The sequence below is a fragment of the Hippoglossus stenolepis genome, chromosome 18 (assembly GCF_022539355.2).
Source record: "Hippoglossus stenolepis isolate QCI-W04-F060 chromosome 18, HSTE1.2, whole genome shotgun sequence".
Lineage (NCBI taxonomy): Eukaryota > Metazoa > Chordata > Actinopteri > Pleuronectiformes > Pleuronectidae > Hippoglossus > Hippoglossus stenolepis.
This window is the reverse complement of record NC_061500.1, coordinates 8,772,954-8,789,132: the sequence shown is the minus strand read 5'-3', so window position 1 is coordinate 8,789,132 and position 16,179 is coordinate 8,772,954. Positions and strand designations below refer to the sequence as shown.

Sequence of the window (16,179 nt, the reverse complement as noted above, 5' to 3'; positions counted from 1 at the left end):
ATAGTTAGATTTGTTGATTTAGATATTAGTTCAACCAGCACAATGACACAGTGTTCCTGTCTGATAACACAGATTCACCAGAGCGTCTTTGTCGATGGCCAGAGATATTTGTTGTTCCAACATTCTCATATGAGGTGGAGTATGCTCTAAGAGAGGGCAACTCTGCATATGTGCAGGAGGGAAAACTCTCAGGTTGATCAGGGATCAAAAACACAACATATTAGATGTAATGGCTGCTGAAATATATAAACATAAAGCATATCCTAGTACCAAAGAGATAGTCAAGGCTGCTGAGGCTCTGGTGAGCAAACACCCTGTCTGAAAGAAAATGGTTCCAAAACGGGGTACGAGGGTTGGAAGAACAGTTTGCGCTTCAAAATGGGCAACTACAGGACAAAACTGAGCAGGGCTGGCATAAAGGAAGTGGCTATGAATGCAGGAAAGCGCAGCAGGTCTAATCCAGAGGGTGCAGCATCCAGGGCCAACATCAAAAGACCCAGAAGAGGGGAAGTCAACTTCCTTCCTAATTATCCACTGGGAGAAACTAAGGACACATTGGAGACCATGAGGCTTGAGATGGTGGAGCAGTTCAAGAGGACATCGATTGAAAGAGACACGGTTCTCATCCACCAACTCATGCAGCGTACCTTTGCACTAAGGCGCGAAGAAATTGTGAATTCAGGTCCTCCCATTGCTGAACTAAAAGACAGATGGCCTGGACTCTTTTCTGAAGCCCAAGTGAGTAAACAATTAAAAAAAGAGCAATTAATTGACAAAACACTACTTGATCTGGAAAAATGAGCTTGAGTTGTTTAATATAATATGTCTATTTGTCTGTCCTATGCTGTTGTTTTCCATGCAGCTCTACACTGAATTCCACAGGATCACCAATCAAAATCTGCCACATTCCTTCTATGCTGCCCTTGACAAGTACACACCACTGCTGCTAAAGCTCTACAAAAAGAAGAAGACTGGAAGTTTTGCCGAGAAGATGGAAGAGGTTATAATGGCATATAATGTTCAGGTAAAATATTTTTTGTGTATTACATAATGTTGAATGTGAACAGGATGCCCCAACATCCATCTATGCATAACCTGTGTATGTTTGTTCAACAGGACAAGAACAACATCACTGCAGCTCGAACGACAGCCCTGGCCGGCCTACCACTCTACTTAAAGGAGGATTCATCAGAGGTCTTCAAAACTTGCAAGGTATGTTTGAATTCTTTTCCATTTCCACAGCTTTTTCACCAAAACCTCATTATCTACTCACCACTATGCCGATGGAGGGGTGGGTGAAGTGTTTGAGTCCGGAAAACACTTTAGGAGTTTCAGGGGCAAACAGTGTTGCAGCTAAATCCAACACAATTGAAGTAACTGGTGATCAGTTCTTCAAATGTAAAAAAAAACCTTAACATGCCTCCATACTATGCGTGTGGTGTCATCCAAGTGTCCATAAGCCCGTACATTCAAATTTGATTTGAAACGGCTTCATTTAAACCATGTTTTTAGCCTAAATGTCCATGATATCCTCTTTTGGAGCCGTGTTCACGTTTGCAAGCAAACACTGCACACAAGCTAACAGCCAAAGGGTATGCACGGGGTGCGTGTTAGCATCACTACTTCCAGAAAACAAGGTGTAAATGACGCCGTCTCGACTTGAATTTGAATGTCCGGGCTTACGGACACTTGGATGACCCCACAGGAGCATTATGGAGGCATTTCAGTTTTTTTTCTGTTTGAGTTACTTCAATTGTGTTGGAATTGGCTGCAACGCTGTTTACCCCTAAAACACAAGGTTTGTTTTGGACTCAAAACTTCACCCACCCCGCCATCAGCATAGTGGTGAGTAGATAATGAGTGAATTTTAACTTAATAATATTTTAATATCTTCATCTATTTCCAAAGATTTTTTTGTATTTGTTCAGTCATAACATATGCCCTAGCCAGGCAGTGCAGTATGCAGGAGGAATGATTACATACACCAACTTTTAAAAAGAACATAATATGTGAGTCATTTTTTGATAGCTATCATTCAGGGGTTGGGTTCAGGTAACAGAAATCTTAAAAAATTTGCTTAAAAATCACATGTCATCAAGTACAGAAACTAATTTAACAGATTATCTGCTCCCAAGTTTGGGATACAAATTTGTAAAATAAGATTTGGCTCCTTACTCATCCCTTCTCATCTCTGTGGATGGTGTATTTTTGTGCTTCTCTAATTCACAAATGTCAAAGTGGTTACGTCTTGAAACTTTATCTGTAACTAATGACTTAATCAGCTATTTTGAGCAAAATATAAGCAACAAATTCATACCCAATCCAGAACTCTGCCCTCACTATATATACAACTCAAAGGTAATGATCCACCTAAAAAATCTTGCACTCATGGAAGGTATTGGTGCACCACATAGAAGAACTAATGAATTAACCTTTTTCACAGCAATCATATTATATGGTTTGTAAAAGTACACTCAACCACACTGGACATGTATTCCCTTTTCAGGATGAGTTGGAGGCAACCCAGGAGGGAGCAGTGGCTCTGGTGGCAGTGGTGGATGAAGCGGAGGTGCCTGCAGGAGTTCCCTTTGAAACTCACCATGTGTCAATCGTCCTCGAAGATCAGGTTGTAATGTCTCACAGATCTTGGACTGATTCACTGGTAATTTTGTTTGGACTGATCTATGCTCTACATTTGAGCTACCCTGAGAAGCTGAGTGGCTTCTTTGAGTTCATCCAGGTTGTCCTGCTAAATCTTGATGATGGGAGAAAGCAGCTCAAACCTAAGTTACAGTCCTTGAGAAATGAGCTGGAGTAGGTTGTCAGTAGCTTTTAATGTTGAATGTCAGCATTGTTTTTTGCTTGCATGCCAAATACTGGTAGCTAATGACATGTATATACAGTAAACTATGGCACCTCTGATTTGTGTGTTAAAATAGGTCATATTCTTGGATTGCTTCTGTGGTGTTCTCACTTCTCTTTACCACATGGAAATATGTTGAATTTTATTTATATGCTTTTATATGAGCCTCATTTTCATTGTTAATTCCAGCATATAAATGTTAATGTATACGACATTTAATTCAACAGCTTCATTGTAAAACAATATTGGCACGGAATCCAAGGGAATCCAAATGTTGACGTTAAAAATGTTTTCTTTTGTCAGCTACTGACACTTTGGGTGAACTATACCTTTAAACTGTTAACTTAAAATATGCCCTGCTTTATGTTATACAGTTGATCGTTATGGGCATAAGAATGTGCTTAGTCTGCTGTAGCCTTTAAGATTGCATATGTGAAAAATCTGAGAGATATTTCTTTGAATTTCAGCAGCTGGTTGCATTGAGATGTGAACAACAAAATAAATTGCTCAAGCTGAGTCATGTGGGTGTTTTTATTTTGAGTTAATAGAGCTTAACAGGTTTAAGGCAATCAGTTTCATCAAATGAACTGAGTAGCCATAATAAAGTTTTAAGTTATCACAACTACAATGTAATACTTTTCTTAAATGGAAGACAACTAAGTCAATTTAACTTAAGTGGTAACATTTGTATAAAGAAGGTTCATTTAAGTTAGTCTTACTTAATTCACTAACATTCTGTCAACACATTGTAAATAAGTTTGGGTAAATACTGCATATGACTATAGAATACTAAATAGACTTAAGTTCAGGTAACTTATAGGGATTGGCAATATTAACTTTATTTACCCAAGTTGCCTCATCAATAAATATTTGAGTTACTTTTGCTTAAATCAAATAATTTGTAGATTTTAAATTGTTTGAGTTAATAAACTTAAATGGTACAAGGCAATCAGTTTCAGCAAACAGTTTGAGTTGACCTAACTTGTCAGGTTTTACAGTGTGGGGCTTCACATCTCCACAATTTACATTAGAATTAAGTTGTACTTGCTGATGCATAATTGTATCTGTCATGGATAAACTAAATATTATTCTTGATTTGTGTTAGGATCTGTGTTGTAAATTGATTCTCCGGTTCAGGATTCTGTTCTGATAGTGACTGTGCATTTATGATGAGATTACAGTCAAACGTATTCGGAGAGTGTGATCTAGAGACTCGCGTGTGTGTGGTGGTATTTCATTAAAGAGTAACAAAGCAGCAGCTGCCCTGGTGCTTCAATGTCTCACTCTGCTACAGTGACATTGACGTGCAATCCCACACTATGATGTCTCACACCTTTTTCCGCCTGGTTTTGAGTTACTCTTTAAGACTTCCAATCCTGTAAATGTCGTCATTCTAACAACATCTAATCCCATGATGACCTGGATGACTAAAGCTTATGGGAAATGTTCACAGTTTTTCTAGTCAAGTGCTAATATGCACATTAAAACAGGTTTCATACGATCGACGTTTGTAACACGAGACGGATGCAAAACTGAAAAGGACAAAAAGAATAAAAATATCTCGGGCTAAAAAGGAGGAAACTTGGAGACACAATGAGATTCAAGAACTTTAAAAAACACTATCTAATTTATACTTAGACTAAACTATGTCTGGCCTCCTGCATGCTCGGCTTCACACCACTGAAGCCTCACATTAGCTTCAGATCGAGGTGGTAGATAATACGTTTAACATGTTGCTAAATATGTTATATAAGATATTATATCACTCAGAAATATGGAAAGATTTCCCCTTCTACTTCTTCCAGTATTAACTCCAATTGTTACATGGGCATTGCAATATTGTTACCTATTGATAATTCATTCATGAATAACAAAAGACAACATGTATAATACATCACCAAACAGATGAAATCCCCGCCATGATCTCCCAGACTAAAGGCAAAGCCATGGAAACAATAGTGGGCTCTATGCTGGAGGATAGAGTAATAGAGTCATCCCTCAGCACCTTGCGTTTCCCTGTCATGCTTGTAGTAAAGTCTAATGGCTCTCACTGGCACTGTCTGTCTGGATTTAGGGATTTAATTGGCTCTCTCTTGCTCAGGGCCGGTGCTTTTTTCCTCAATCTGGATTTGAGCGTGGTTTCTTGGTCTGAGGACAAAACTGCACTCTCATCACAACAATGTTTCTACCAATTTAGCCTGTCTCCTTTTGGGCTGCACGGAGCGCCAGCTTTCTTCAAGCAACCCCATGGGAAGGATTGTATTCGTCCCACTCTGCATAAAGTTGACAGCATCATTATCGCTAATGGCAGAAAGCAGGTGCTGCTGTTCTGGAGCCGCTGAAGAGAAACGCATCCAGCAAGGCCTGAAAAGTGATGTGAGGTGGTTCACTGGAAAGCTGGCTGTGATTGCTGACTGCAGGCACAAGAGGACATTCAAGAATTTTTAAGAAACAGACTGTGAGCTGCCACTGTGTATATCGCACACAATATATTTGACCTTTCCTATTGTCTCTGGACAGATGCAGTGAACTTGGATGTTTTGGTGCAGGATGTATCAGGGTCGGCAGCCAGAATCACGCTCCAGGAGCAGCTGTACTACACTGGGGGGAAAAATAAGTTTTCATGGTCTCTAGTTTTAACTCCTTGGCTGCTCTCAGTACAGGAGGGACACCAGTTTTAACTCTGTGGTTTATGAGTTTACAATAATTTAAACTCGAGGTGAATCATAGCCCTGGTTGTTCTGGGTGACGTGGTCCTCCTCTGTACAGCGTCAGGCCTGACTCATCCTTCTCTGTCTCGGTGTCTCCGTGGTCTCACAAACCTCCCTCCAGCACAGAAAGTGATTTATAGACCAGTGTTTCCTTGGTTTTGTAGCACCACTGTAGCACAGATGAGTGTGTCATGTATCATCAAGCTTGTCATCTATTCTTTGTATTCTAAAAGTAGCTGGCAGGCAGGACCTAATGTATTAATTGTGCTGCAGAGAACACAGCACACTGGGGTCAGCACTTATCACCAAAAGCTCTCTTGACATCTTCGTCTGTGTTTTTTCTACGTGTATGACACCGCTGTTTTGTCCCGAGATGTTTGTATTCATTTAGTTCATTTGCGTCTGTGACGTGGTAGAAATGTCATCAACACAAACACTCACTCATGGTGAATCCTCCGGTGTGCCGCCAGCATCAGGGCCGAGCTCAGAAGACCGCTACTAGTATTTATAGTGACCCTCTACTTGTTATTGGCTGATAAAGCCGAGTAATCAATAGCGCAAAACACAATTCTGCCACAATGGAAATAGAAATGAATGGAAAACTCGAAACAAATTCACGCAAGAAAATCACAGAATAAATAAAACCTAACCCAATAATTTAACACTAAGTAACAGTTTCAGTTGGACTACAATAACATGGCATAAGGCCAATACAACTTGTGCCAATAGCTATTTGAGGCAACAGCTGAAATAAACCACCAGCCTGAACTAACGCTTTGCTAAATTTATTTTTGCTTAAAACATTTAGCCATCAACTTGTCACTTCACCAAAAAAACCCCTGTGATGGTTGAGGCTGGAGCGGCTCGGATGTGTGCGCTTATTATCCAACACGGGGCCGCGGCACACTGCTGCATGTGTTTCTGTTTGCATCGGAGCTTTGTGACTCTCCACAGATATTTAGTGCAGTTGAAGGGCTGCAGCTGTGAAAACACAACTGTTAGTGTTATCGCAGCTGGAGCTCACTGTCCGACGCAAGGACAACATGAATGAAAAAGAGGCGGCATTTGTTTGGCGACCCCTAAGATGGCGCTATCAGTGTCAATTATAAGTGTTGCCAGTATTCCCGAGCCATTTAAAGCCAACATGGCACAATAACATTTTATTTCGTTTCAGAAATGAGAAGATTCAGTTTTTTCTTCAAAGAAAAAAATGCTGCTAACCTATGACCCATAACATAACAATTGGATAAGGAGACACATTCAAGGGCGTGTGGAACTTAAACAAATCAGAGTTTTGAGCACTTTGAGTTTTTTCCTCCAAGTCAAAATAATTTCTTTTACCTGTGATAATTCTAATATGTCAGAGTTGAGAAAGTCACTCCAGGCACTGTCCCCGTTGCCCTCCACCTATTGGCCTGCCTGCTTATTTAACTGACCCTGCTCGTCCAGCGCTGCGCCCCTTCACACTGTTCCCCCTGCAGCTTGCTCTTCTTCCCTCCCCTCGTGGCAGATGTGATCCTCTCCCTGCAGCCCTGAAAGCCTTCATTTTCCCGGTGAGGAGGCTCTTTATTTCAAACTTTCAATATCAGAGGTTTTGCCAGCAGTTGCGCACAAAAAACAGTTTGTTCTACGGGGCTGCGTTGCATCGAAGGAGTATGTGAAACAGGGGCCCTGCTTTATCATTTTCTGCTGACTACCTCCAGTCATATGTCATCTATTTGAAATGAACCACCAGCAAAGTGAAGCTACAGCTAGTTAATGTTGACACGGATACGTTTAAGTGTCACTGCAGATAATGAACCATTCATCCAGCGGATTTGTTGTTTACACTCAGTTCCAAGGTCATGGAATTGCCCCGCTATGCGAAGATTGAGTACAGATGACTAATTATTTGAATGATAGCTCAAAATGTCTTCTCAAGTTGTCGCTTCTGTTTGCGTGTGCGTTTGCTATCCCTCACAGGTTAGGCTTTTATGGCGGGGTGGGTTAAAGTTTAATGACTTTGTAGTAGTTACATATGGAGCACCACGGAAGCCCTATTACCTATCAACTGCTGCACATCGTGGCAAACGCTCACAGGGAGCAGCCAGTTGCTGAGGCCTGCCGAGAGGAATCGAGGTAAGAAAGAACATCGTTCGTCTCAGCGATTCAGGAGCTGCAATTTCTGAGGAATATTCGATCTGAATCACAAAATTATCAGATATAAGAATTTGTGTCGGGCACTTTTACAGGTTTTAATCGGTGTCTCTTTTGTCGCAGTAAAAGATGTGAAGGCAGGCTCCAGCGATTTTTACATAAATGGCTTGTGCGCTGTAACATGCAACAGAATCTCTGGTGTTTCAAGTCATTTCACTTGCCTGTTACATAATCTGGTTTCATTCCTTTGACAGACACGGAATCTGCATGACAGTAGGCTTTAGGGTTTGGAGGTATTATTAGGCTAAAATACTCCAGGCGGCTTTTTCTCTTTGTGTCTTATTGGCAGCAGAAAGTAGAGCCAGGACGACACACAGCCCACAGCCTCGTAGCCGGATCACTTCACAGCTACCACAGGATGTTGGCACAATCATTTAGAGGCTTATTGGCCACCGGGAAATCGGTATAAATGAGTCATGTTATTTATGTTTGCTCTATTATTTTAAATGTACATTTCGAAACAGTGCAGTAGTTTTGTTTACAGCAGGTAATTTCTGTGTGAAACGGTAGAATATATATTTTTTAACCGTTCTATTTAACCTCTACTTTTATTTGGACATTTAGAAAATCAACTCCATATAATCTTTGACATGAGGTAATCTCGAGTCTTATGTGTTTGCGATGTTTATTCTTTCGGGATGTTTGGTCTGTAGCATGATATGTTTGTTGACAGGCTGAATTCATTTAAGTTTAAGTGTTTCTACGTATTTCAATGTGTAAGTTAAGATGAAGTATCTGAATTTTCTTTTCGAGATTGGAATGGAGATTTTTGTAACTTTCTATTAAAACAGTAAAAAATTCATGGATTTATGATTAAAAACAATGTGGCTCATTTAGGGAACTGATATCATTGAATGTGTGAGTGTTGGGCCTCGGCGGAGGTGTGCGCTCTACCGAGTGACGTTCTGGTCACATGACATGCGATGTGCAATTCTTGCCGATGAGTTTACAGTGGGCTTTACTTGTTTCTAATTTCCCAAAGTGCAGTTTATTTTTATACATTTCAGATTCAAATTATACGCTTTTCTCTTAACAGACATTCAATACATTTTGTATTCCCTCCTTAGCTGTTAAAATGGTCAAGAAGACAATATTTGCGGCCCTGGCGATAGTGCTGTTGGCGGCCGTTGCCACCTTTGTGGGCGTCTTCTTCACCGTGGGGAGAAAGAAGCTCCCAGTTCTGACTGTGTACTCGAAGGCAGCTGTGGCAGCAGATGCTGGGCCGTGTTCAGAGGTCGGCAGGTGAGAGATTTTGTAAACAGATTTGTTCGTGCATTCAGACACACAACATAAACAGATACACTCATGCATGTACAGTAATCCAAGTGAACCTGCTTTATTTTAATGTGTTGATTGTATGCTTCACCTGCACAGGATCTTAAGATGTTTACTCTAATCCTCCAGCTTATCTCTCCTGTGTGTTGAAATATATTTTTTTTTACCACAGAGATATCCTGCTGAAAGGAGGCTCTGCAGTAGATGCCTCCATAGCTGCTTTACTCTGTGTTGGACTCATGAACGCTCACAGTATGGGCATCGGAGGAGGACTTTTCTTCACAATCTACAATGCAACAACTGGTATGCAATGAAATCTTCTGTTGTTTGCTTTCCCACTCGCACAACAAACCCACATACCTCCCTTATAACCTGGATCCCGTCATGGCTTTTCCTCCTTTGTCACTTATAAACAGGTAAAGTTGAGACCATCGATGCCAGGGAGACGGCACCACGCAATGCAACAGAGGACATGTTTGGAAACAGTACAGATTCAGCTCAGAGAGGTAATGTTTAACCTTTGCTATCAGACATGGAAATGAGCCAAGGAAAGCTATTGTGACATAAGATGGCCTTGTGATAGGGACAGACAATGACGGATTAGTGTTTGTCTGTGTAGTCTCAATTGAGTCTACACAGCTAGCTCAGGGAAAGTAGGGATAAAAAATATTTGCACAAGTGCCCTAAACTGATGTTGGAATAAGTTACGAGCCAATAATACAAGGACCTGTTCCCTTGTTTTCCCATGTTTGGCAGGAGTGTTGTCTATTGCTGTACCAGGGGAGATTCGAGGTTACGAGATGGCACACAGGCGGCATGGTAAACTGCCGTGGAAAGACTTGTTCCAGCCGAGCATTGGTCTTGCAGAAAACGGTTTTCCTCTGGGCAGGGCACTCGCCTCTGCTCTGTCCAAAAACAAGCAAACGATCATCGATGACACAGCTCTGTGGTGAGAGACGTCAGGTCAAAGTATAAAATCATTCACTTCTTCATCACCGTCTTTAAGTTATCCTTTCCTCTCTTTCAGTGAAGTGTTTTGTGGGAAAGAGGGTGAAGTCCTGAAAGAAAACGAAACCATTAAATTTACCAAGCTTGCTCAAACCTATAAGAGGATAGCTGAGGAGGGTCCGGATGCTTTCTACCAGGGAACACTGGCTCAGAACCTTGTCACTGATATTCAAACCAAAGGTAATTTATTTTTTGACTGTCTCAAGAAACCTCTTTGATTTTGTTCAAATAGCCAGACTTCATGTCATCTTATCCTAACTGTACTTTTATTCAAATTAGAGAAATAGATAAACACATATTACTCATAGAGAAAGCAGCTTTTCTTTGTTTTTCAGGTCACATTATGTAATGCAGCATACGATTAACTGAATTGATTTCAAACTCTTAAAATGAACCTGCCAACTGCAAATAACAGCAATAGCAAGTTTCCAGCTTTGTGATTAATGGTGAAGAAGTTGCATCTTCATAATCTTTCTTAAAATTTGTGCAGATTAGGTCATGTGTCTGTACCCACGGAGCAAAAATACATTATAGCTGTCATCATTATTGCGACTGCTGTTATCACGAAGAGTCATACGCCGAAAGGACTTCAGGATATGTGATATAGTATTTAACATGCTCCTCTAATTTCCATGGTATAGGGAGGATTTGTGTATCCAGCTCTGTCCAAGTGTGCATTCCCAGTGTTTGTCGATCTGTGTTTAGGCGGTATCATCACAATGGAGGATCTGAGGGATTATAAGGCTGTCTTGGATGAGGATCCGTTAAGTGTGGATGTGGGGGAGTACAAAATGGCTGTTCCAAATGCCCCCGCGAGCGGCCCTGTGCTCTCGCTGATATTAAACATCCTGAATGGTAAGCCTTGATGTGTTGTCCAAAAACACCCCGAGTGGGAAGAGAGCGAGCTTTAACGGGAGCTGCCTTCACTTCGCGAGTCACTGTCGCAGAAAGGACTCCTCTGTGAGCAGCAGGCTGAGCTGCCCTTAAAATAAAGAGCTCAGTCGGCCTCAGGTTACCTAAGAGCACCTTGAACCATACCGTCACATGACTGCATCAATATAATTTAAGCTGTAAACAATAAGAGTAGTTTTTATCCTCACATAGGCTAATGTTCAAATTGTTGGCGACAAATTTTACCTCCCAAAAGTTATGTTTGTGCCAACTAATGTAGTTTTTCAATATTCCACTCGACTTCCGAAGAACAAATGAGAAAATATAACTAGTTTATTCTTGCCTCATACAAATAACACCTGTCGTTGTTCTGTTGTGTAAAGCAAACTATTTTAAGTGTAATATATTTTGATCGTACATTGTACAGAGGGCAAGATTTTCATTCAAATACAATCATCCATCTGGTAACGCTGCCTGAAACAGTCAGATGGTGCCTCCTAAACCATAACTACCTCGCTACCTTTCCTTCTATCATCATGTAATCATGTGTTATTTCCGTCGGCCTGATTTCACGTCCTCCTTCTAAATTTGAAACAGAAAACCCAAACTCCCCGTGTTGAGGACACCGTCTCTTTCCAGTGACGGCGTCTGCCTCTGGGGATTAAATGAGAAACTTCCTTTTAAAGAGTTTAATCCCCCTGAACCTTCCCTCGATCTCCTCTGACTGGCCACCTACTTACTGTGCCCCCCGCTTCATACAACACTAATCTCAACAATTTGCCTCTAATTGGACACAGTTGAGTGGTGGAGGCTTCCCGCACACATTTCAGAGACTGCCCAAAACTTTCATGCAGCTCACCGCGACTCCCGTCTCCGTCCGACAGCTGAGACCCGTCAAACCAAACCTCAGCTGTTTCCCAGAGGCTTTCCTCCACTTCCCTCCTCTGTGCCTGTCAGCTCAGGCTAATACTCACGTCACAGCAGCGTTTAGACTAAATAAAAACACGGCGGCATTCTGGGTCTAGACTGTTTTAGCACTGTCTCCTTCTACCTGAGCAGCCATTGGAATGAAGACAGATGAATGAGGCTGTGGTTTTAAATCGAGTTACTGATGACAGTTGTATTTTCCACAGGGTACAACTTCACCTCGGACAGTATGGGAAGCACTGGGAATAAGATCCTCACGTACCATCGCATCGTGGAGGCCTTTCGCTTTGCTTATGCAAAGAGGACGTTGCTCGGGGATCAGAAGTTTCTCAACATCACCGGTGTAAGGACACGACTTACAACTCCTTTAAGGGGATGGAAGTGAATCACACAATAGAGCCAGTGAAAGAGTGATAAGATACAGGGTCAAATTTCTTAGGATTAATTTGTGTTGTCTGTATGTTAATATGCTTATGGAGTTGCTGCTTGCATTTTTACAATGTGCCATATGTAAAAACTTTCATATGGCAATAAAAAAATGTAATCTCAACCCAACATATTTGCTGTTTATTCAATAGTAAAATTTCAATCCATTTTTATGTCCCGCTATCGTCCCCAAAGCACATCCAGAATATGACTTCAAGTTTCTATGCCAACGAGCTGCGTGCAAGGATCACAGACGATACCACACATCCCATTAATTACTATGAGCCGGAGTTTTACGTGCCTGACAACCACGGGACCTCGCACATGTCCGTGGTGGCAGAAGATGGAAGCGCTGTGGCGGCCACCAGCACCATCAACCACTTGTACGATGTCCTCACTGGACTTGATAAATATTGTTCATCACCATTACTTACTGTGTGTCTCTGACTCCCCTGATGTCCTAATGGTTTCGGTTTTCCTGCAGTTTGGGCTCCAAAGTCATGTCAGGATCAACGGGGATACTTCTCAACAACGAGATGGACGACTTCAGCTCTCCGCTCATCACAAACGGCTTTGGAGTGCCTCCTTCACCCAACAACTTCATCAGGCCAGGTTAGATAAAGACACACACACACACACACACACACACACACACACACACACACACACACACACACACACACACAATGAAATAGAGGATTCTCAGGAAACTGTGATATCAGTCGGCAGTCATCTCAGTTATACATTTAAAAATATTATTGTTCATACCAAGTCAATTAAATGTGGATGTTTTGACATTGATCAAGAGAAAATTGGTCAATGACACCATAACAAATATTTCTGAGGATATGCATCGATGAAGCAAACTGAACTGAAATTACAATTCTATTCAAAAGGGAAAAGGCCGATGTCGTCTATGTGTCCAACCATCCTCTTCGATAAAAACAACAAGGTGAAGATGGTGGTCGGAGGCTCGGGAGGAACGAAAATCACGACTTCTATCGCTCAGGTAAGACACAAACCTCAGTAAGAAGCTGTAGCATCATAGTATCAATCAGTCTTGGTGGTGTTGTTAAGGAACTGCCCGTGGCTGGTGTGTTTGCTGTGTTCCAGGTGATTCTGAACACACTGTTCTTCAACTACGATCTGGAAAAAGCTGTGTCACAGCCGAGGCTCCACAACCAGCTGAGTCCCAACGCCACTGTCGCCGAGCCCGCCTTTGACAAAGTGAGTGTCGCAGCCGAACGGCAAACGGCTCTGATCTATATGATGAACAGCAGGGCAGTGTGGTGTGGGGACAATCCTTCAACCAAAAACTGGCAGCGGGGACACTGTTCATTATATTTACCTTCAGGGATCTGTAATGGAGCGAGGAGAAAAATATCACAGCGCCGGTTTGGTAATGGGGTCATTTGTGGCCTGGACAAAAATAAAGACTGAGTAATTTCATGATGCATTAGAAGTGCTCGTAAAGTTTACAACTTTATTCCACATATTGTACCAGAGTTTCTGATAAGCTGTCATTGTTGCTCAGGTAAAGATAAAAACTTCCTGTAAACAGGTAACTCCTGCTGCTCCTCCTGCACAGTAACCATGACTCAGGTTGTAAAAGCATGTGTAAACACAGACCGTTCTTTGTTTAATTATTCAAAGAAATGCAGCGCACGTTGTAAACATGCCTGTGTTGAATGGGCCGTTTGTGTGGCCTGTGGTTATTGCTGGTTGCAGCTGTTAAAGTGACCTGCAGGAATTTAGCCGCAGCAAATAAAAACCAGCTCATGGACTCAGTCTGCAGAACCCTGAAGCTGCACAAAGAGCAGTTCACCTGTTTATTCAAAGTCACTGTTGTTGTGATCGAAGACTCCCTGCCACCGCTGGTCGCCTGTTTATTCAAATTTCATGTCTTAATCACACCAAATTCAATTCTACACTTCTTTGGGCCCCTAAAAAAAGACATATCCCAAGTGTGAAGCAGATCATTTTTATTCTTTATTAGTTTTTGCTGCTCTTTTATCTTTTTCTTATAAGAGCTGGTCTTCGATTAGCAAATGAAAATAAACATCAACCTAAATCAACTAATTCATCTATTAGCCAATCTATGCTATTACATTCTTTACCTACATTTTGCTCTATTTTGTCATTTTACAGGACGTCCTGAAGGGTTTGGCATTAAAGCACCACGAGACAGAGTTCCTCAAATCGTCAGGAGCTGTGGTGCAGGCGGTGGTTCGTCAGGAGGACGGACTCCACGCTCAGTCGGATCCTCGCAAGTGGGCCTACGCTGCGGGGTACTGACGTGGTAAACACACACCTGTGATTGTGCAGAGAGACTGTAGCTGTGTGAATCTCGACTCTGGTGGGAACTGAGAGATTAGAGAGGTATCAAAGGGGCAGGGGCCAACCCCTCAGCCGTCTTTGACAACGATCGTTCTCTCATCACGTTAGAATAATGCTCATGTACTGCATAGCATGCGACTCTGATAACGCAGCAGATAACAGAAGAACCATTGTTTGTTATGACCTTGACAACAAAGTGCCTCATTCTGAAACTGATTCTGAATATTGAATCTTATGTTTTATTTCTGTGTCACCTCCTCTTTGTGTGTAAATAAGAAATGAACTTTGAGGAAGACGTGGAATATTATTTAATATAGTTATACTGAAATCCTTTTTGCGCGTGTCCCAGTCAGAAATGTGTTTGATTCCTACTTATTTATGAAGCACACGTCATCAGCTGTGTGGAGCTGCTTGTTGTAATGATCTACGTTCAGAATGTACGTGACATCGACAGTAATAACTAACAACTAAACGCAATATTTAACAAATAAATCAAAACTTCAACAGTGAACTCAACTATGAACTCTGTCATTTAAAACTAACATGTTTCACTGGGCATCGTTCATGTGAGGTAACAGCAAACAGAGAGAGCAGGCGGGAGCTGCTGTAAAACACCTCGGGGACAAACAGTCCTGCAGCACATATTTAATGACTTACAGTAATTTCCCACAACCCAGAGTGCAATGGCCTGTAATGATCCCATAACAACATTACAGCTGTTGCTGCTCACTGTCCCCACTGGGACTCAGGCCTCCTCTTCTCTCAGCCGGGATGTAAATCGTGTTACACAATTACAATTACTGAAAAGTATACATTTAAAAAGGATTTATTAGCTTCTAGCTGCAATGGACTGTGATAAACATATGTGATTCACAACACAACCTAGATTAAATGAAGGATCTTCCCGGTGTGAATTATTTATTTGGTCATTTCCAGCATTAGTGGAAGTCAGATGCTTTTGTGTTTGCCTGATGTTTAACAGATGTTCGGTAAAAGTCCTTTCACTTGATATTTGTTACCGTCAGAGAGAGTCAGAGAGATTACCGGACGGATTACAATGAAACGTGGTGTAATAATGTTGTAGGTTATGCGTCAGTGAAGATCCCATTTGGTTTGAATCCGTATCAGTTGGCGGATCCGGGATTTTTTTATATTCACTTTCTGTAACATAGCGAGATCGGATGTTTTTCAGAGGATACTTTATGGATCTTGAGGGAAAAACAGTGCACGTTTTGGGGACTGTGTTTAATTTGGTGCAGATCCAAATACAAATCTGGATCCATAGTGAATTTAAATGTGGTTTCACAATGGGCCTGTTGGGCCTTGGTGGAGGTCAGCGCTATACTCTACTTGTTTTGCTTGTCTTGTTGGTAAAAAGAAAACTGAATATTCGGAAAGAGAGGAGACCGATTTAAAAAGGGTATGTTAATATTACAAGATATTTGCCTTAGTTCCCTTATGTTTGCAGAGGTAATGGTAACATATCTTGTGTGTGAGGAGATGGTGAATGTAACAATTTGTTGTCCAGCTGGAGTTTTACTTTAA

At 41.5% G+C, this 16,179-nt stretch overlaps 2 protein-coding genes across 2 annotated transcripts; both read left to right on the top strand.

The window, feature by feature from the left end:
• Positions 1-324: 324 nt before the first annotated feature.
• On the top strand, positions 325-2,999 carry LOC118098173. Its single transcript, XM_047344484.1, has 4 exons — positions 325-738; positions 863-1,024; positions 1,117-1,212; positions 2,507-2,999. The coding sequence occupies exons 1-4, from the start codon at positions 379-381 to the stop codon at positions 2,816-2,818; spliced, it is 930 nt and encodes a 309-aa protein (XP_047200440.1). The 5' UTR covers positions 325-378; the 3' UTR covers positions 2,819-2,999.
• Positions 3,000-8,845: 5,846 nt separating this feature from the next.
• On the top strand, positions 8,846-14,818 carry ggt1b (gamma-glutamyltransferase 1b). Its single transcript, XM_047344488.1, has 12 exons — positions 8,846-9,012; positions 9,218-9,348; positions 9,462-9,551; positions 9,802-9,994; positions 10,073-10,233; positions 10,759-10,908; positions 12,078-12,214; positions 12,493-12,680; positions 12,782-12,909; positions 13,194-13,323; positions 13,356-13,524; positions 14,446-14,818. Exons 1-12 carry the CDS (start codon positions 8,846-8,848, stop codon positions 14,590-14,592), a joined length of 1,791 nt encoding a protein of 596 aa, XP_047200444.1. The 3' UTR covers positions 14,593-14,818.
• Positions 14,819-16,179: the final 1,361 nt, after the last annotated feature.

Excerpts from the sequence above, each read along its gene's own strand:
- ggt1b (XM_047344488.1), top strand. The coding sequence starts at position 8,846 with ATGGTCAAGAAGACAATATTTGCGGCCCTGGCGATAGTGCTGTTGGCG. Across the intron at positions 12,215-12,492 it reads AGTTTCTCAACATCACCGGT|CACATCCAGAATATGACTTC; the intron begins GTAAGGACACGA and ends TCGTCCCCAAAG. Across the intron at positions 12,681-12,781 it reads ACCAGCACCATCAACCACTT|TTTGGGCTCCAAAGTCATGT; the intron begins GTACGATGTCCT and ends GTTTTCCTGCAG.
- LOC118098173 (XM_047344484.1), top strand. The coding sequence starts at position 379 with ATGGGCAACTACAGGACAAAACTGAGCAGGGCTGGCATAAAGGAAGTG. Across the intron at positions 739-862 it reads GACTCTTTTCTGAAGCCCAA|CTCTACACTGAATTCCACAG; the intron begins GTGAGTAAACAA and ends TTTTCCATGCAG. Across the intron at positions 1,213-2,506 it reads AGGTCTTCAAAACTTGCAAG|GATGAGTTGGAGGCAACCCA; the intron begins GTATGTTTGAAT and ends TTCCCTTTTCAG.